We start from the raw sequence: 18,168 nt of genomic DNA, 5'->3' as shown, positions 1-18,168 counted from the left end.
GGTTAATCTGCTGTTCCATAAAGAACAAATACTGTAGTTACTATAGAAGCTGTCTTATCTCTTGGTACTGTACTTTCACAATAGTACATTTGGGAAACAGCACCTTTAACACTGACCAACTTTCAAAGAAATTATAGTATTATCTACAATGTTCTAAAGGATCATCTTTCAACATATTTTCTCCAGATTGTATTCTACATAATGTTTCTCCAGATTGTGTTATACACAATGTTTGCTTTTGAATATTTTTGGGAAAGAGACCCAAGGGTAGGAGACTGAATATTAGAAGTGAAACAGTTGAGGCAAATCAAGTGTGGCAGCTCTCTGGTAACAATATTAGTTTTGTTGTGACAATGCAACAGTTTATGGGCACTATTCATATCTCCACAAATGTTCCCATACAAACTCATCTAATACAGGCAAGAAGGGATTCAGCATCCCTTTGCTGAACACAAGCAAATCTTTCCCTCAGCTCCACCTCCTCCTGCAAACAGGAAGTCTTCAGTATGGCATTGCCCTTTTGAATTGATTATACCATAGGCACTCCTCCTCCCACAATAATTTTAAGGAAGCTGTATATTGCTCTTATAGGTGATTAAATACCCCAGATTAATTTCAGCATTTAATAACCACAAAAGCCATTTATTGTTGTTAGATTTCAGTGTTATAAAATGTTATTCAGAGTATACGCCCAGATTAAAATAATCCCTAAATCCACAATACATGTTGAAAACTTTTTGTCCCTTGAGATTGCTGGAAGATTCTGTGCTGCTGCTTTTTTACGCATTCTATAAGTGTCATTTTGTGGGGTGAGAGTCTAGGTGAATAACTGTTTGTAACTGCCATCTATTTGGGATGATGCAACTGGACTCTTTCACCCCCTAATGCCCTTGTGTAGGACAGGCCAGAATTTTACCCATATTGAAGGCATTTGATTTCAGCATTTGATCAAGAAACTTTTTTAATATTTTACATTTTATGTTGTGTTATATAAAGAACTCTTGTCTTTCTGGTCCCCAAACACATTAGAAACATTTTAATACATACATACATACATACATACAACCTTCAAAGTTGATGCAGTAAGAGGACAGCACATTTTGCTATGGACTCATCTGAAGTAGCAATATTCTGTCAGAAGACAGTGTGTCATGAAAGTAATAGGGATTTGCAACAATGCAGCATGCTTCAGAAAGACTGCATTGGTTTGCTTGTTACATGTTGCAGCACAGTGCAGTGTGCTGTAGAATACTGCAGAAAGATGCATGTTACACTGAATTGAGACATTGCAGGAAGCTGTGGTACACAAGACAAAAAGGACTGTAATATGGATTAGCTGCAGCAACTGGGAATTTCCCATGTGCCTTCTTGGGAAGATGAATTCGGGGATAAAAAGTTCTGGTTTCACTTTTCAGCCTGGAACTGAAGTATCACACATCTCTCCATAGCTTCTTACTAGTCTCTGAGACCCAAGCCATGGTCATTGCCTAGAGTTGCCAACTCTGACTGAAGCTATCCCAGGAGATATTTTTTTCCAACATGACAATGTCATTTTCGTAAAATATCCTATTAAAATCTCCTGGATTGCTTTTAGTAGTCACCAGCAGATTGATGCCAATTCTGGAAAACTCCAGGCCAAACCTGGAAGGTAGGCAACCTTATCATTGCTTCATCAAGGTCTCAGCCTGGTTTCATACTCCCAAACAAGATGAAGACAATTGGAATGGTTTAGATGATGTCAGAGTAGTGACTGTTTTCCTTGGCGAAACTATAGTGTAACAGTCTTACTTCACGGCATGAATGAAATTACTTAATGAAACTATCAGAGAAGGAAGATTCGTAATTTGCCAGGAAAAATACTGTAATGTCTTAGTGTACTTGGAAGCAAGACACAAAGCCAGAATTACCAGGTAGTAAATCATAGAATCATAGAATATCAGGGTTGGAAGGGACCCCAGAAGGTCATCTAGTCCAACCCCCTGCTCGAAGCAGGACCAATTCCCAGTTAAATCATCCCAGCCAGGGCTTTGTCAAGCCTGACCTTAAAAACCTCTAAGGAAGGAGATTCTACCACCTCCCTAGGTAACGCATTCCAGTGTTTCACCACCCTCTTAGTGAAAAAGTTTTTCCTAATCCACTAACTAAGAGAACACTGGTGCCTTTCTTATAAAATGGAGGTCCGCAGTTAATATAAATGGAGTCTAATTTTGACACATCATGCTAGGGAATCACAACTACCATGAATATATTTTTATAAATAAAGCTTTCACATTTAAACAGAGATTCATATTAAACTAAATGCTCAGATTGCGTTGGAACCTTTGAAGCTAATCTTGAAGAGTCAGGCATAACCACAACTCTTATTAGAGCTGGTCAGACTTAGTTTGCCTAATTTCAAACCCACTCAAATAGCACAAGTACACAAGTTAAATTCAGATGGTACTGCGTTCATATTCCACACAGGAGAAAGAGTGACAAAAGAGGAGAGAAGAAATAAATCCACTAAAAACAATGTAATATATGGAACAGAGAATGGAGAGAGAAAAGGGCTATTAAAAATAGCTATTGTATCAAAGGAATACATCAATAAAATGTCATCTATGGGGAGCTCACTTAAGGCAGCCTTTATTCTGAGGGGATTAATTTATCCTAAATCCATAGCACAGTCTTTCATATAGCTGAACTTTAAAAAAAATCACCTTGGGAAAATGGCACAGAAATTTTCGCCAGTCTCCCAAAATAGTTTACAAAATCATGAACTCCATGCAGCTCATCCAGCCCTGGTTCTCATGTTCTGAAATTGAGCTGTGAAATGTATTTCATAAGAAGAGAGATTTACTAAATTCTCCCTGATGTACGGGATTGAAATTCTACCCTTTGGGACTTCAGTACTCCTGCTCCTTAGCCAATAGATGTTTATTTACCACCATATAACCAATGAATAAATCAACTTATTCATACAATCTCATTGTACAAGCCTCATAAGTATATCTAACTGTATAATTTAGAAAGCATAATTTCTTTTGAATACAGTGCAACTTCAAAAGGAAAAGGGAGTAGAATTAGACCTTCATGTAAACTCTGGATTGTGAGATGAGATTTATGCAAAGAAGGCATGACAGAATACAGCCACAGTCAGTAGAATGATGCCATTGATGTTCACAACATTTCTCCAGATTGGCCTCTCAGAAGTGTCAGTCAGTTTCTTCTCCATTGCTTCCTGTTCCTCTTTGCTCAGTTTGGGACCTTTTTTCTGATCTAAGCCACAGAACCAGTTGTAGGCCTTCTTACAGCATCCTTGCTCTTCATCACCTTGTTCTGTGATAGAAAAAAGAGCACAGTGGTCAAGTAACGTGGTGTATGTGGCTCCATAAGACTGGCATTAAAACAAGGTCTCAGTGATACAGAGTATTCTTTATAGCACTGTTTTTCGCATGCGGCCATCAGGGCCTTTTCTTGCGGCCACAGCCTCCTGTGCTGTGATTGGGAGGGGGGGTGTCCCACAAAGCAGTAACCCTCTCCCAGGGCTGCTGCCCCCACAACCCCCAGAGACACAAAGGCTGGAGGTGCAGGCAACTGGTGAATTCCCCACTTTCCTGGGGGCAAGGGAGGCAGGCTTCGTGCTCCATCCACACAGTGGCAGGCTCTGGTTCCAGTCTCCGGAACCAGGCTCACCACCCCCACCATCATCACTGGGCCCTGCTGCCTCCCTGCCCACCTCCCCATCCAAGACTTAATTTGTCCCAGGGCTTGCGGGAACTGAGTAAGTCTGCTGTGAAAATGATACTAACAAACATACAAATACCACTTTTCACAGCAGAAGACTTACCAGCTAGCAAGTCTTAGGGGGGGAAAAAGCACAACCAAAAAAGAAAAAGAAACAACAAACAACAACAGAAAGACAAGAACACGCAAAGTGCCTTATTTGTGTTTCTATTCTGTTTAGGTCCAGTAAAGAATACAGACAACTGTAAATTATTTTTATTACTGAGTCTGGAATAAAACCCTACATAAATAATACACAATGATTTGGACATGTATATGTGCATATTTATTTGTTTTTCCAAAAGTTAATTATTTTAGGAAAAATTGTCAGCACGGCCACCAGCAAGAATTGGTGGCTGCACTCTGAGGCCACCAAAAAATTTGTTGTGAGAAGCGCTGCTTTAGAGCCTCTCGTAAGTGAAATAACAGCTCCAATTTGTGGTCTTAATGATGAAAAATGCTTAAGGAGAGATGAGGGCTGTAGGATCAGATGAACACTATGATTCCACAGCAGACATGCAAAGTGAGTGATTTATGATCACCAAATTGCTCTGTAGCTATTGCTAATAATTTTGAACCCTACAAACCCCTGTGCTTTCCAGTTCACTAATTGTTTGTTCTCAGTTTGCAGTGACATAGCTGAAAATAATGGTAGCTCACAAATGCTAGAGATCACTAAGTTGATTCAAGCACATTATAAATACTTAAACATACAGGATTGAAAAGTGTTGGGTACAGAGTAATGGGCCAGATCTTCACCTCCTCGCCCTCTCTAACTGCATCTCCTTATTCTTTGTGCTGCTATGGAGTAGGGAGAGAGGAAGGGGCCACAGGGAGCCATATGGGGCACCCTGGGTCAAGGCTGCACAAGGACAGCCCTAATTTACAACAGTGAACAATCTGGCACAGCAAAGGTCCTCTCTGCCGCATCCACTCTCCGTCCCGTTTCTCCAACTTGCTCCCTCTCTCCCTTACATGGGGTAAGGTTAGGGAGGGCAGCTGTGTAGGAGGCAGCTCCAACTTTCTGCTTGCAGAAAGATCTCCTGCCGGGAGGATTCTCCACCAGCTGTCTCTGGCTGATTTAAGACAACTTTGCCCTGCTTACATGGTGTGCACAGGCCTTAGAGGATAGAGACACCAGCCATGTCTCTTCAGCCTGAGATTGAGAAGTAGGTCACTGATTTGTGCAGGGTTTACATCTGCTTATTCAAATGTTTTTTGTATTATTTCTCTTTTTTATTAAATGGCTGAATTCACTGATGCTTTCAACCTTGTGGAAGTGAGCTTTGTGTCAGAGCCTGAAGACAGGCAGAGTTTTGTGTAAATTTCCCAATGCAGTTCTGGCAAAACACCTTCACCCTGCTGTGCACACCACCTTTGCTGTTCCAAAACCTACCCCCCTACACACCACTTCCAAATGCATCTTCATTCTGTCCTTTAAAGTGTAAGGCCCACACACAACTCTTGCAACCACATCACTCCTGAGCTGTACCACCCCATTTTGTTCTAGCCCTGGGCTTCTCACCTAATTACATGAAGGCTTTTGTGCTGTGCACAAAAATCAACTGGAACTAGATTGTCATCTTGTAATTAATTTCACGGACAATCTACACCAGATCCAATTAATGGACAGTGGTGAAAAATCTGTGCATTAACTCTGCCTACTAGCCCTTTAGCATCTGAGTTTTCATGAGTGTACAGGGCACTTTCACTGTTTCTTCAGGAATGAAGTTGGGAACCTCAAATACACTGATGGCTTCCACAGATCTTAAAAGAGAATGCTATTCAGAAATCACCTGATACATCATCATTGCTCTCAGGTTCCTCAGTCTTCTCATTTGCATCCAGGTCAATACGTTCCTCCTTGCTGTTCCGCAGAGACCAGCACAAGCGGTAAAGCTGCCATTAAACAAAATGAGTTTACAAAGCTGCAAGCCTTAGAATGCTGAGACCAGCACATTGAGATCAGATTAGGACTTGGGGGTCTCATGAATGTTTGCTAAATAATATTCAGGGATTAGCAAGGTTCTCGTAAGACCCGGGACAGATAGTGAAGGAGATTATTCTTCTTTCCCTTTCTTAACACCTTCGTCCCTTAAGTCTTTGCTACAATGCACAAAATGCACCATCTATTGTGTGTGTGTCTCAGAAATCAAATTCCCTTCTTATTGCATATTTTTGCACTACAGTAGAGCTTCAGCGTTATGAACACCTCTGAAATGTTTGTAATTCTGAACAAAACATTAGGGTTGTTCTTTAAAAAGTTTACAAATGAACATTGACTTAATACAGCTTTGAAACTTTACTACACAGAAGAAAAATGCTGCTTTTCACCATCTTAATTTAAATGAAACAAGCAAAGAAAGTTTCCTTACTTTGTCAAATCTTTTTTTTACTTTTTTTTTTAAAGTAGTTTACACTGAATACAGTACTGTACTGTATTTGCTCTGTATGTGTGTGTGTCTTTGTTGCTGCCATATTGCATACTTCCAGTTCCAAATGAAGTGTGTGGTTGACTGGTCAATGCATAACTCTGGTGTTTGTAAAACTGCGGTTCCACTGTACATAATGTCTCCAAGGTGTTGCTAGTTAGAGTACTCTCCAGAGCACTGGTTTTCCTAGCAGTGTGCTCCATTTCCAGAGATATCTGGACCAAGGAATAATCTGAGAAAGATGCAAAACTTCTCTCTGAACCCAGTTAACTGGGAGGATCCTATATAATTTGTAATTTGTATAATGTAAAATTCAAGGGTAGAATATACTTAATGCTACTTCCAGTGTAAATTAAAGTGACTGGTTTCATAGATCTCCCATATCTCGGGGAGCAGGAGAGCAAGTGAAAGAGCAAGAGAGACAATGATACTCACATGTACATCAGGAATGGGTTTAGTTATCAATGAGATACCCAGAATGATGATGGTGGAGATCCCAAAAAGGATTATAGCGAAGTACAGGTAGTGAATTCCACAAATGATCTTTGGACAGTTGCTGGGGTTTACACAGCTTCCAGTTCCATAGGCAAACTCTGCAATCATTCGAACCAGCCCAATGACCAGCCCAACAATCAAGCCCCAGAAGGCACCCTTCGAAAGAAAGTAACAGGCAGATTTATCAGAAAGCTGTTGTGGATATGTAAATACATTACCTTCTTTAACCTACTAATGTCAATGCAATGTGCACTACTGCCAGTGGACACGTGAACAACCTACAGCACCAAGGGATTAAGAACAGAGAGAACATAAGCCTTCTTATTAACCAGACGCAAACCAGTTATTAAATTGAACTCCTAGTGTAAATGCACATCATGTACTGGCTAGGAAATCCAAGAGAATCTCCAAAAGCCTTTGAAAAGGTCAAAGTGCTTTTCCTGGCTTTAAAAATAATTCTTCTCTTTATATAACCACACCTTAGAACCCCGCCTCCCTCCCCTACAAATGTAGGGTGACTGTAGGGTGGCTTGGGAGGATTAGCCTGTACACGCTACTATGTTATTCAAGGTTTGCTCCTGAGTGCTGGGTTGCTGGCAAGGGTTTTTTTAAAAGAACAGCAGCACTGCAGTGTTTGTTTTGAAAAGAAATTATCTCTCAAGAATGACATGAGGTTTGCGCTCAGACATTAGAAGAAAAGGCTCTGCAACCTCGACATGTCCCAATAAAATTGCTAGATTCTTTGGCCTGTGATATGAAGGTTAGACTAGATGATCACAAAATTCCTTTCTGGCCTTAAAATCTATTAAATCATTACAATCCTCTGCCCCCACAGCACAGCTCACATTCAAGCTGTTTTTGAAGTTTGCAGACTGTCGGATGAACTTCTAGCATTTTAGATCCTTATCTGAACTCATGCTGTGCAGTAACTGAGATTTTTCAAGATCTGTTTCCCTACAGGTGCTCCCCTGTAGATGCAATAGCATCCCTGCGCCTGGGATTGGAGATCTTCACTAGCAGGACCTGTTAGGCCGCACATGGGCTCCTCCTCCCAGTCTCGTGCTGAGAGTGGCGTCAATATAGCGCTATGTGGTCCAACTGCTGTCAGTTCCTTCTCTGCCGCAGAGTCAATGTTTGAACTCTGAAGCAGTGGGGAGGAGGGCGAGTAGTGGAGCACACATAGGAAGACACATCTCAAATAATCTCAGTTGCTGCATAGGTGAGTAACTCTCTTCTTCTTCTTCAAATAGTGTCCCTATGGGTGCTCCACTGTAAGTGACTGGAGAGCAGTGCCCCTAGTTGGAAGGCTGGGAATGATCTCTACTGAGGAGGACAGGCCTGGGTGTCCTAGTAGGGCACCTGATGCCGTGTTGTGGGTGATCACGTACTGATGACTGAAGGCGTCTATGGACACCCAGGTGGCTGCCCTACAAATGTCCGTAATCAGCACATTATTCAGGAAAGCTATTGATATGGAGAGCAATCGAGTGCCAGATAGGGGCCGAAGTTTGTGATGTTGGTAGCAAAGGTGGATGCACCCCAAGATCCATGTAAAAAGATGTTTGGATACAGCTGAACCTTTTGATCTTTCAGCAATAGAGAGGAATAAATGTGGCCATTGTCTGAACAATTTGGTTCTGTCAAGGTAGAAGGCTAGTGCCCATCTGACCTTGGGCTGGTTACCATGTGGCTCAGGGAAGAGGAAGGGAAGGTGGATAGGTTGGTTTGGATGGAATGAAGATGGTATCTTGAGTAAGAACTACTGGTGAGGTCAGAACATGACCTTATCTTCATAGAAGATTGTGTACGGGGGTGGGTGGGTGGGGGGAGTATGCCGACAGGGCATAATCAGTGGACAGACTGCCATGCACAAGAGGTTAGGATACCATATCTATCGTGGCCATGTTGGGGCTCTGAGGATGATCCTCACTCATTCCACTTGTATCTTGTTGAGCACTTTGAATGGTACGGAAAAGGGTGGGAAACCATAGAGGAAGGCATCCCTGAGAGATTGGTGACCTAGACCTGCTCTTGAGCAAAATTGTGGGCATTTGGTGTTTTGGGGAGTGGCGAACAGATCTATGTTCGGAAATCCCCAGCAACTGAATGTGTGTTGTAGGGTTCTTGTGTCCATCTCCCACTCGTGTTCTGTGAGTGAGTCTTCTGCTCAGTGAGTCTGCCATGGTGTTTAGATGTTCAAGTAGGTATGTGGCAGAGATGTCGATGCCATGTTGGATACACAAGTTCCACAATTTCAGAGCTTCTGTACATAGGGATTGGGACCTCTCTCTCCCCCCATCTGTTGATATAGAACATGCACACAATGTTGTCCGTCATTACTCTTATGGTCCTTTGCTGATTATTGGCAGAAAGTGTCAGCATGCATTGCAGACTGCACATAATTCTAGGAGGTTGATGTGCAACATGGATTCTGCCGGGGATCACTTGCCCTGTACTGTGTGAGTCTGTAGATGTGCTGCCCATCCAAATAGTGAGGCGTCGGTTGTCAATATCAAAGACAGTGTTGGTTGGAGGAAGGGGACCCACATGCAGACATTTCAGGGTTGTGTCCAGTCTAATGAGTCCTTGATCTTGATTGGTATTGAGAGCAGTATGTTTAGGCTATGTCTGTGGAGCATGTATTGTGTTTGTAGCCATTCCTGAGGGCAGCGCATGTGCAATTTTGCATGTTTCACCATGAACTTGGCCACTACCATATGACCAAGCAGCTGTAGACAAGTCCTGGCGGAGTTCCTTGGGCTGGTTCTCACAGTGGAGATGGGGCCGATTATTGTGGAAAATCTGTGCACTCTGAGAAAGGCTCTGGCCTTTATAGCATCCAGTTGGGCCCCAATAAATTCCAGATGCTGTACTGGCATCAGTACCGATTTTTGTATGTTTATTTGGTGGCTGAGGTCTGAGAAAAGGTTCATCTGGATGGAGCCTTGAGGAGGCAGTCATCTAGGTATGGGAATATTACAATCCCTTGTTTGGAAAGGTGCGCTGCCACTGCTGCGAGGACGTTGGAAAATACCCTGGGTGCTATAAAGAGGTCAAAGGGTAGTACCTTTTATTAATAATGGTCGGACCCCAGATGAAATCTGAGGAATCACTGTGGAAAGAGTGATGTGGAAGTACGTGTTTTGGAGGTTGAGGGCCCAGTCATAGAATCATAGAATATAAGGGTTGGAAGGGACCCCAGAAGGTCATCTAGTCCAACCCCCTGCTCGAAGCAGGACCAATTCCCAGTTAAATCATCCCAGCCAGGGCTTTGTCAAGCCTGACCTTAAAAACCTCTAAGGAAGGAGATTCTACCACCTCCCTAGGTAACGCATTCCAGTGTTTCACCACCCTCTTAGTGAAAAAGTTTTTCCTAATATCCAATCTAAACCTCCCCCACTGCAGCTTGAGACCATTACTCCTCGTTCTGTCATCTGATACCATTGAGAACAGTCTAGAGCCATCCTCTTTGGAACCCCCTTTCAGGTAGTTGAAAGCAGCTATCAAATCCCCCCTCATTCTTCTCTTCTGCAGGCTAAACAATCCCAGCTCCCTCAGCCTCTCCTCATAAGTCATGTGTTCCAGACCCCTAATCATTTTTGTTGCCCTTCGCTGGACTCTCTCCAATTTATCCACATCCTTCTTGAAGTGTGGGGCCCAAAACTGGACACAGTACTCCAGATGAGGCCTCACTAATGTCGAATAGAGGGGAACGATCACGTCCCTCGATCTGCTCGCTATGCCCCTACTTATACATCCCAAAATGCCATTGGCCTTCTTGGCAACAAGGGCACACTGCTGACTCATATCCAGCTTCTCGTCCACTGTCACCCCTAGGTCCTTTTCCGCAGAACTGCTGCCTAGCCATTCGGTCCCTAGTCTGTAGCTGTGCATTGGGTTCTTCCGTCCTAAGTGCAGGACCCTGCACTTATCCTTATTGAACCTCATCAGATTTCTTTTGGCCCAATCCTCCAATTTGTCTAGGTCCTTCTGTATCCTATCCCTCCCCTCCAGCGTATCTACCACTCCTCCCAGTATCTACCAGTCCCCCTGTTCTAGTGCTGGGATTATTGTTGATAGTGTGACCATCTTGAAGCATTGTAATTTGATAAACTTATTGAGGTTCCTCACGTCTAGGATAAGTCTTCACCTGCAGGATTTCTTTTGGATCAGAAGATAGTGGGAATAAAAACCTTTCCCTCTGTGTTGGAATGGGACCAGTTCTATAGCACCCAGTCACAGAAGGTGGTTTATTTCTTCTTGTAGAAGATGTTTGTGAGAAGGGTCCCTGATACGAGACAGGGAAGAGGGGTGGGGGTTAGGGGAGAGAGAGGAACAGAATAGAATACCCCTTGCTGATAGAAGAAAAAGAGTACTTGTGGCACCTTAGAGACTTAAATTTATTTGAGCATAAGCTTTCATGAGCGACAGCTCACTTCATTGGATGCTCACGAAAGCTTATGCTCAAATAAATTTGTTAGTCTCTAAGGTGTGACAAGTACTCCTTTTCTTTTTGCGGATACAGACTAACACAGCTGCTACTCTGAAACCTGTCCCTTGCTGATGATTTCCATGACCCGCTTGTCAGAGGTGATTTGTTGCCATGATGGCTAGAATGGAGTCAAGCGGTTGCCAGACTGATGGATTACTGGAGATGGTTTCAGCAACTGGACCGGGGGAGGCATCTCAGGACCTCGACCACACTTTCAAAATTGTTGTGTAGAGGTGGATGGGTGGGGTAAAGTTGCTTGCGCCAATGTCTGTCTGTGCTTTGGAGGAGGTCTCTGTCATCTGCATTGTGTATCTCAAAGTCATTGAAGAAGGAGGTCGAAATCTTGGAGTAGATTGATATCTACCAGTCTTCTCTTCAGCGCTGGTGTATATATGCCAGGAGAACTCAGTGTCACTCTAGAATTCATTAAAGAATGTAGGGACTCATCAGTGCGCTCAGCAAAAGAGTTTAGATCCTTCAAACTGTAGATCTTCTATCATGGTCTGCACTTACCTGGGGAACCCTGAGAGATGGAGCCATGAAGCTCGTCTCATCACTACAGATGCTGCAATGGAGCGGGCCACTGTGTCCGCAGCATCCAGAGAGGCCTGCAGTGCCGAACAGGCCAGAAGTTGTCCTTCCGCCACCTGCTCCTTTTTGTCCTCTGGAGATGTTGACTGACCTCATGAAACTTGGAATAGTTCATATGGTTATATTTAGCTAGGAGAGCCTCAATTAGCAAATCCTCTTCCTCTTCCAGTTCCTGTCGTAAGGAGCTGTCCTGGAATGGTTTTGTCATCCTTTCTCCTGCACCACATTGACTACGAGGGAGTTTGAAGTAGGATGAGAAAATAAGAATTCCATGCCCTTAGCAGGGATATAGTACTTCTTGTCCACTCACTTGCAGATAGGTGGTATTAATGCTGGGGTTTGCCAGATCACCTTGTCTGGATCCAACAAGGCCTTGTTGATTGGAAGTGCGATCTTTGCCAATGTGGAGGCCTGCAAGACGTCAAGCAACTTGTGCTGTTGCTCTCTAACTTCCTCCAGGGGGATCTGGAGAGAATCCAGAATCCTGCGGAACATTTCGTGGAACTGTTTAAAATCATCTGCCAATGTTGGAGGTGATGGCCTCATTGTGGGAGGACGAGGAGATGTGGGCTGGTGATGTAACCTCTTCCTCTGTTTCTTCATCATGCTCCTCTAGCAATTCTGGTTCAGAGTAGGAAGCCTACAGTCTGACTCTGCTCCACAGGCGGTTTGGAAAAGAGTGACCTATATGCAGCCCAAGGCCACTGTAGGGGAACAGGCACCTGGGGCTGCCTCCAGGGGTGTCCATAACAAGCACCTGGGTCATTTCTGGTCTCTATGTATCAAGGGCAGTAGTATGATTCTGTGTGGGGAGCCCTTTGAGATGATCATGGGGTGTTAGGCATGATGGAGTACTCCTCCTCTTCTTCCTCGCTGGAGAAGGGTGGAGCGGTATTCGATGGTGAAGGAGTCCGGTGTGTGATATGGACTGTTGCAAGCTTGGTACAGAAGAGCGGTGATTCTGGAGTGTCAGAGATGATTGGGTCTCTCAGGTAGCGGAAGTCTTGTGATACCAGCAGGAGCATCATCGGTACCGATGGCTATATACGTATTTGTGCAGACATAATGGATAGCGATGGTGCAGATGTTAAGTGTCTTCTGCTGGACAACCAGTAGATGGTGCCAGGAGCTTAGTGGGCACCGATTGGACTCAAAGTCATTGAGGGAGAATTTTGATGTCTGTCTCAGTGCCAAGTGATTGTGTGTCTGTTTGTGGTCCTGCCCTATTAGGGCCCTTGGATCTTAACAGTGCTGGGACTGGAGGTGTCTGGACGGTCACAGGAGCCAGGAGTTTCCCCCAAAGATGTTCAGGCTACTGACCTTGCGGGAGTTGCCTTTTTCCAAGGTGGCTGCTTGGTGAGTGAGCTGGGGGCCCGTCTCTTCTCCTCTTGATGTGAGAGAGAAGATTTTCTTTTTGTGGTGCGTAGGGGTCGGCTGATGACCATGCTGATTGTGACTGCCACGAAGGAGAGGTATCGGGGCCATGGTCGGAGGCTAGTCGCAGTGAGCTCTCCATTATTAAAATTTTTGCCTCAATTCACGGTCCTTTCTGGACCGAGCCTTCAATTTGAGACATTGTGTGCACTTCTGTGATATGTGCCTCTCACCCAAACAGTGTGAGCTATGAGTAGCCATCGTTCACTGGGATGGCTTCATGACAGGAGAAGAACGTATTAAACCTGGAGGATCTGGGCATAGCTCCAGTAGGGACAGCTAGGGAAGGGCATAGAAAAGGAAACCTATGCTAATCTAAAAACAACGGGAGGGAAAGAGCCAAAGGAAAAATTATATTTTTTGTAAAAGAGGGTAAAGGAAATTTTAAAAATTTTAAGAAAACCGCTAATAACTAAGAAATAGTAGCAAAAACACTAGTATTATGAAGGACAGTAAAGACATATGCAAGACTCTGCTAAGGATTCAGTCACAGACCAAGGCAATTGAGATGGAACTGAGGGCGGTTGGACCGCACAGCTCTGTACAGATGCTGCTCATGGTGCAAGTCTGGGAGGAGTGCCTGTATGGCCCAACGGGCACTGCTAGGGAAGATCTCCAATCCCAGATGCAGGGATGCTACCACACCTGCAGTGGAGCACCCACAGGGACACTACTCAAAGAACCACCTTCAGAGATTTGTCCTTCCCTATCCATGTGTTTACCTTATCTGACACTCTCAATTCTGCACCTCCTAAATACAACAAAACCAACAGACATACAGAGCCAAGGTCACTCCTGGAGTAAGCAGATGTAGCCCTCTGACTTTAGTCAAGTTGCAGCCATTTAAAGCAGAATTTGGCCCATAGGCTAAAAAGGAGACAAGTAATGGTACAGAATTAAAAATCCTGCTGGAAATTTTCTACTTTGAACAAATTTTATTGTGTGACTATTATTGTTAAATTGTCAGAAAATCACAGAAATATATTGGACTAAGACAAGATGAGACACTCAGTTTACAGTAGAAATAAGAATCTTTCCGAAAAGTCTAATCTGGAAGATACTAATAAAAATGGGACTTTGATCCAGGCAGTGCTTCAAATTTCTTCTGCTTTTACTTGATCTCAGTATTTATTCTAATTAGGAGTGTGCTTTGGACCAAATGCTGAGGATCTTACTAGTTCTTAATCCATTTTTACTCACGACCTCAGGATTTGATCCATTACATGAGATTCAACCAAGCAGTGACTGGAAATGGAACATCCCTGCTTGGGAAATATCCACCACTACTACTATTAGTATATCCACCAATCTCCAGAGAAAGGAGTCAGAGTAACTAGAAAGCTCCAGTCTCACCTGGAAACAGTGTTATTTTGTTTATCTATTGGCTTTCCTCACCATCGCATCTGTGCGCCTAATAAACATTAATGAATTTATCCTCATGGGGACCATAGGGAAGTATTATCCTCAGTATTACATGTGGGGAAATGGAGCTACAGAGCTATGATTGGAGTGATTTTCAGAGGTGCTGAGCACACAGTTCCCACTGACTTCTGAGGGAGTTGTTCTGAGTGCTCAGCACCCCTGAAATTCAAGCTTCAGTGACCTGCCTGTGTTCTCACAGGGAATCTGTGGCACAGCTGGGAACAGAACCAAGATCTCATGAGTTCCAGGACAGCAGCTTAACCACAGGACTTTCTCCTTCTTTGTTGGAGCCGACAGAACCCATGGAAAACTTAGAAGGTTGCATTAAAGCAGTGTTTCCCAGAAATCATCCCTTCAGCATAAGTCACAGTGAAAAGGTAGGTGGTTCCAGCTTCACAACTGTCTAGGAGCCAATAAAGTCCAACAAAACCCATGCACATTTACATATATGTGGTGGAAGGGGAGTATGAGGATTCCTCAACTGAGCTAAGAGCCCCTCAAGCATTACACAATATTTACAATTCCCCTCAGGCACTGGGCTGTAGCAGGAATAGCCTCAAAGAAATTGAGAATCAAAGAAATTGAGAAACAAGGAAGGGCACTTGTCCCAGTGTACAGATGAATGTATTTTATGAACTTTTGCACACAGAGCTCTTCTCCTAGCCTGTACTTACCTCCTCATTGACCCTTTTACAGAAGATAGCAAGCAGGAAGACAGCAGCAATGGGTGGCCCCAAGTAGCTGGTGATAGACTGTATATAATCAAAGAGCTGCCCACTTTGAGCTGACTGCACCACAGGAACCCAAGCAATGCTGATACCAATTAAAGCTAAGATAAATAACCTATAAATACAATCAATAAAAAAATCTGTTAGCCACTTATTTATAAACATCAATCAGAAATACAGAAATCACAATGAACCAATCAACAATTTAACAATTCATTGCGTTAGTCAACCAGCATTAAAACATGAGCAAAAAATAACAGTAATTAACCATCAGCACTGGGGGGGAAAGCAACCAGCAATGAGATCTCACCAGATCCCCCAGCCAATCCAAAATGAGAACTCTGCTATCAAAATAATAAAATCACCTATAATAAGAAGTCACCTATAAATACAGCAATCAATAAAACAGCAGAGAGAGATGAATAAAAGAGAAATCAGCAGCATAGCTAGTGAATATGCTGTAGCTTTGTATAACTGGCATCTTGGAATGAAATTTAAATAGATTCCCTGGGATATTTGTAGGGAACAGCCACCTCCGATTAATCTTTAATTAAGAAACATGGCTGGAAACTACCCCACAGAATATCGAGAAAGACACACATGGGATTAAGCTGTCAGGCCACAAGAGGTCACTGCTGCATCACATGCATTCAGTGAAAGGTTGTTCATCAAGGCACTTAAAGGGCAGTTTGTGGTGCTCCAATATTTAATTAGGTTCCTAATGCTGGGAAAGGGCACAGTAACACTTACCTTCCAGCCAGCATGAGCTCTTTCTCAGATGCCCGGGATCGTATTTTGGTGTAGATGTCCATGGTGAACAGAGTGCTAGCACTATTAAAAATGGAAGTCAGGGAGCTCATGAGAGATGCCAGCATGACTGACAACATCAGACCTCGCAAACCTGAAACACAGAGAGAGACATGACCTGAGCTGGGGAGGGTCAGTCACTGGGAAAGCTCCATCAGTGACATCTCTTTGAGTGCATGGTCTGACCTCCCCAACCCAGCTATCTGTTAATAACTGAAGTATGCCCAGGTTATAACAACTTCATGGTACCCTACTGGGACATAAGTAGAATGATGCCTTCTAGGTCAGGAAGCACAACATTTACAATACCACATAATACCCAGGCTGGGCTAGTAGGAGATAGATAATGCCTGTGTGTATTTACTCAGATAGGAGTCCTTTGTGTACAACGTCAGGGGTCAGAGACACCCCCCCACAAAAACACACTCTTGTCGTTTATACTGCCTGATTGGACTCTGGGTCACTGGGAGAGAAAGAACACCACCCAGGAATAACTTCAGGAGGGCTGCACTTTCTGTTCCCAGACCAGTGAGTTTAGCGGAGGAACTGGAAGTACATCCCTCAACACAGAGATCCTGCAGAAGCTGCCTCTTAATAACTGGCAACTATAGGCCAGATTTATTTCTCACACTAGGCTAACGCCAGCAGCATCTTACTGCCTCATGTTTGCAAATAAGTAACATTGTCATGGTTAGTTTGTAACCATCTGGGATCTATGGTCACATTGATCATAATGCACGGCGTGTACAGGAATAAACTGTGTATTGGAATGATCTAGGGCCTATGATAGCTGAGCCCTGATAACTCAAGAAACGAGTGATGTCTAATCGACTAAATGACAATGCAGGTCCCTAGTTCTGGTAGCTGAATTCCAGCCCTGGGACATCTCTCCCCCTCAACAACCAGCTTTTATTAATCCGTCATCCATGTCTTTCCCACAAAAACACTATCTTACCATTCGGCATAAGGTCCACCACCATTTTTGGATAAGCAATGTTTGAACAGCCAACTTTGGTGCCACAGTAGCTCTCACATTCTGAAGGCACGACACAAGCCACTGTATCTAAGAAAAAGATAACAAGACAAGGTTAGCTGGAGTCATAGCAGCAAGTTACCCATAAATCAAGAGAAGTTCCCAAACCCATCTCCATGCTAAACCACTGGATTTATTTGCCAAATAAACAAATATTTATTTTATTTGTCTCACGCTTGACTCTGCAGCTGTGGGAAGGAATTCCATTCCTGCATCACCTCTTTCCAGTGATGATGGTGCTGAGGTCAAGCCACTAAAACTGTATCCACAGAGCTGCACAGGAGGCCAGGGCAAAGTTGGCGTGTGCTCTGAAAGGCCCTCTCCTGCTCAGAGTCACCTGCTCTCCTGCCTGCTGTTGTACACATAGGTGGCGAGTTATATAGGCTCATGGTGCCCGGGCTCCAGCAATATTCAGGGCCCGGGGGCCCAGCTCCACCAATGTTTGGGGCCGGGTCTCTCCCCCAGCCTTCTGCTGTCCCTGCGCACCTCCCCCAGTCCGGGAGCACAGTGTCCCTGTCTCTCCCCTGCAGCTCCCTGCTGCCTCCCTGCATCAACTGCCACCACAGGGTCCTAGTTCCCCCCATCCACTAGTGGCAGGGCAGGCTGCCCTTCCTCCTCAGACTCTTCCCTTTTCTGGCAGGACCTTCCACCAGCACAGGGCCCCCGCCCTGCCTGCAGTCACCGCTCCTGCCCCATGCTGGGCAAGAAGCAGCTCCATCCCTCACCCCCAAGTGAGGCTACAGTGAGGGGCATCAGTAGAGGAGGAGGCGCACATGTGATGGCAGTCCCCCCTCCCCCCTCTCCGGCCCCACCGCAGGGGAGGCCAGGGGGCTTCCTGGACCTGAGAGGGGCCCTAGGAGCACGTGCAGTGACAGTGGTGCGGGGTGAGTGTGCTGCCGGGGGGGGCCCTCCCGCAGAGTTCACTGCTGCCAGCGGGGAGAGGACTGGGGGGAGTCCTCCTCTCTGGCC

At 44.4% G+C, this 18,168-nt stretch overlaps 1 protein-coding gene across 1 annotated transcript in view; it reads right to left on the bottom strand.

The window, feature by feature from the left end:
- Window positions 1-488: 488 nt before the first annotated feature.
- SLC5A1 (solute carrier family 5 member 1) overlaps window positions 489-18,168 on the bottom strand; it is a 47,837-nt gene continuing 30,157 nt past the window's right edge. The window contains exons 10-15 of the mRNA XM_048822305.2: window positions 17,122-17,229; window positions 16,110-16,260; window positions 15,306-15,474; window positions 6,633-6,848; window positions 5,562-5,664; window positions 489-3,318 (exon numbers count right to left, since the gene is read on the bottom strand). Coding sequence (XP_048678262.1) covers window positions 3,101-3,318; window positions 5,562-5,664; window positions 6,633-6,848; window positions 15,306-15,474; window positions 16,110-16,260; window positions 17,122-17,229 — 965 coding nt within the window. The 3' untranslated portion in view covers window positions 489-3,100. The remainder of the gene's footprint in view (window positions 3,319-5,561; window positions 5,665-6,632; window positions 6,849-15,305; window positions 15,475-16,109; window positions 16,261-17,121; window positions 17,230-18,168) is intronic.

This window comes from Caretta caretta, chromosome 15 (genome assembly GCF_965140235.1).
Source record: "Caretta caretta isolate rCarCar2 chromosome 15, rCarCar1.hap1, whole genome shotgun sequence".
In the NCBI taxonomy this organism is placed as follows: Eukaryota; Metazoa; Chordata; order Testudines; family Cheloniidae; genus Caretta; species Caretta caretta.
Note: the sequence above shows the minus strand (reverse complement) of the source record. Positions and strands in the feature narration are given on the sequence as shown.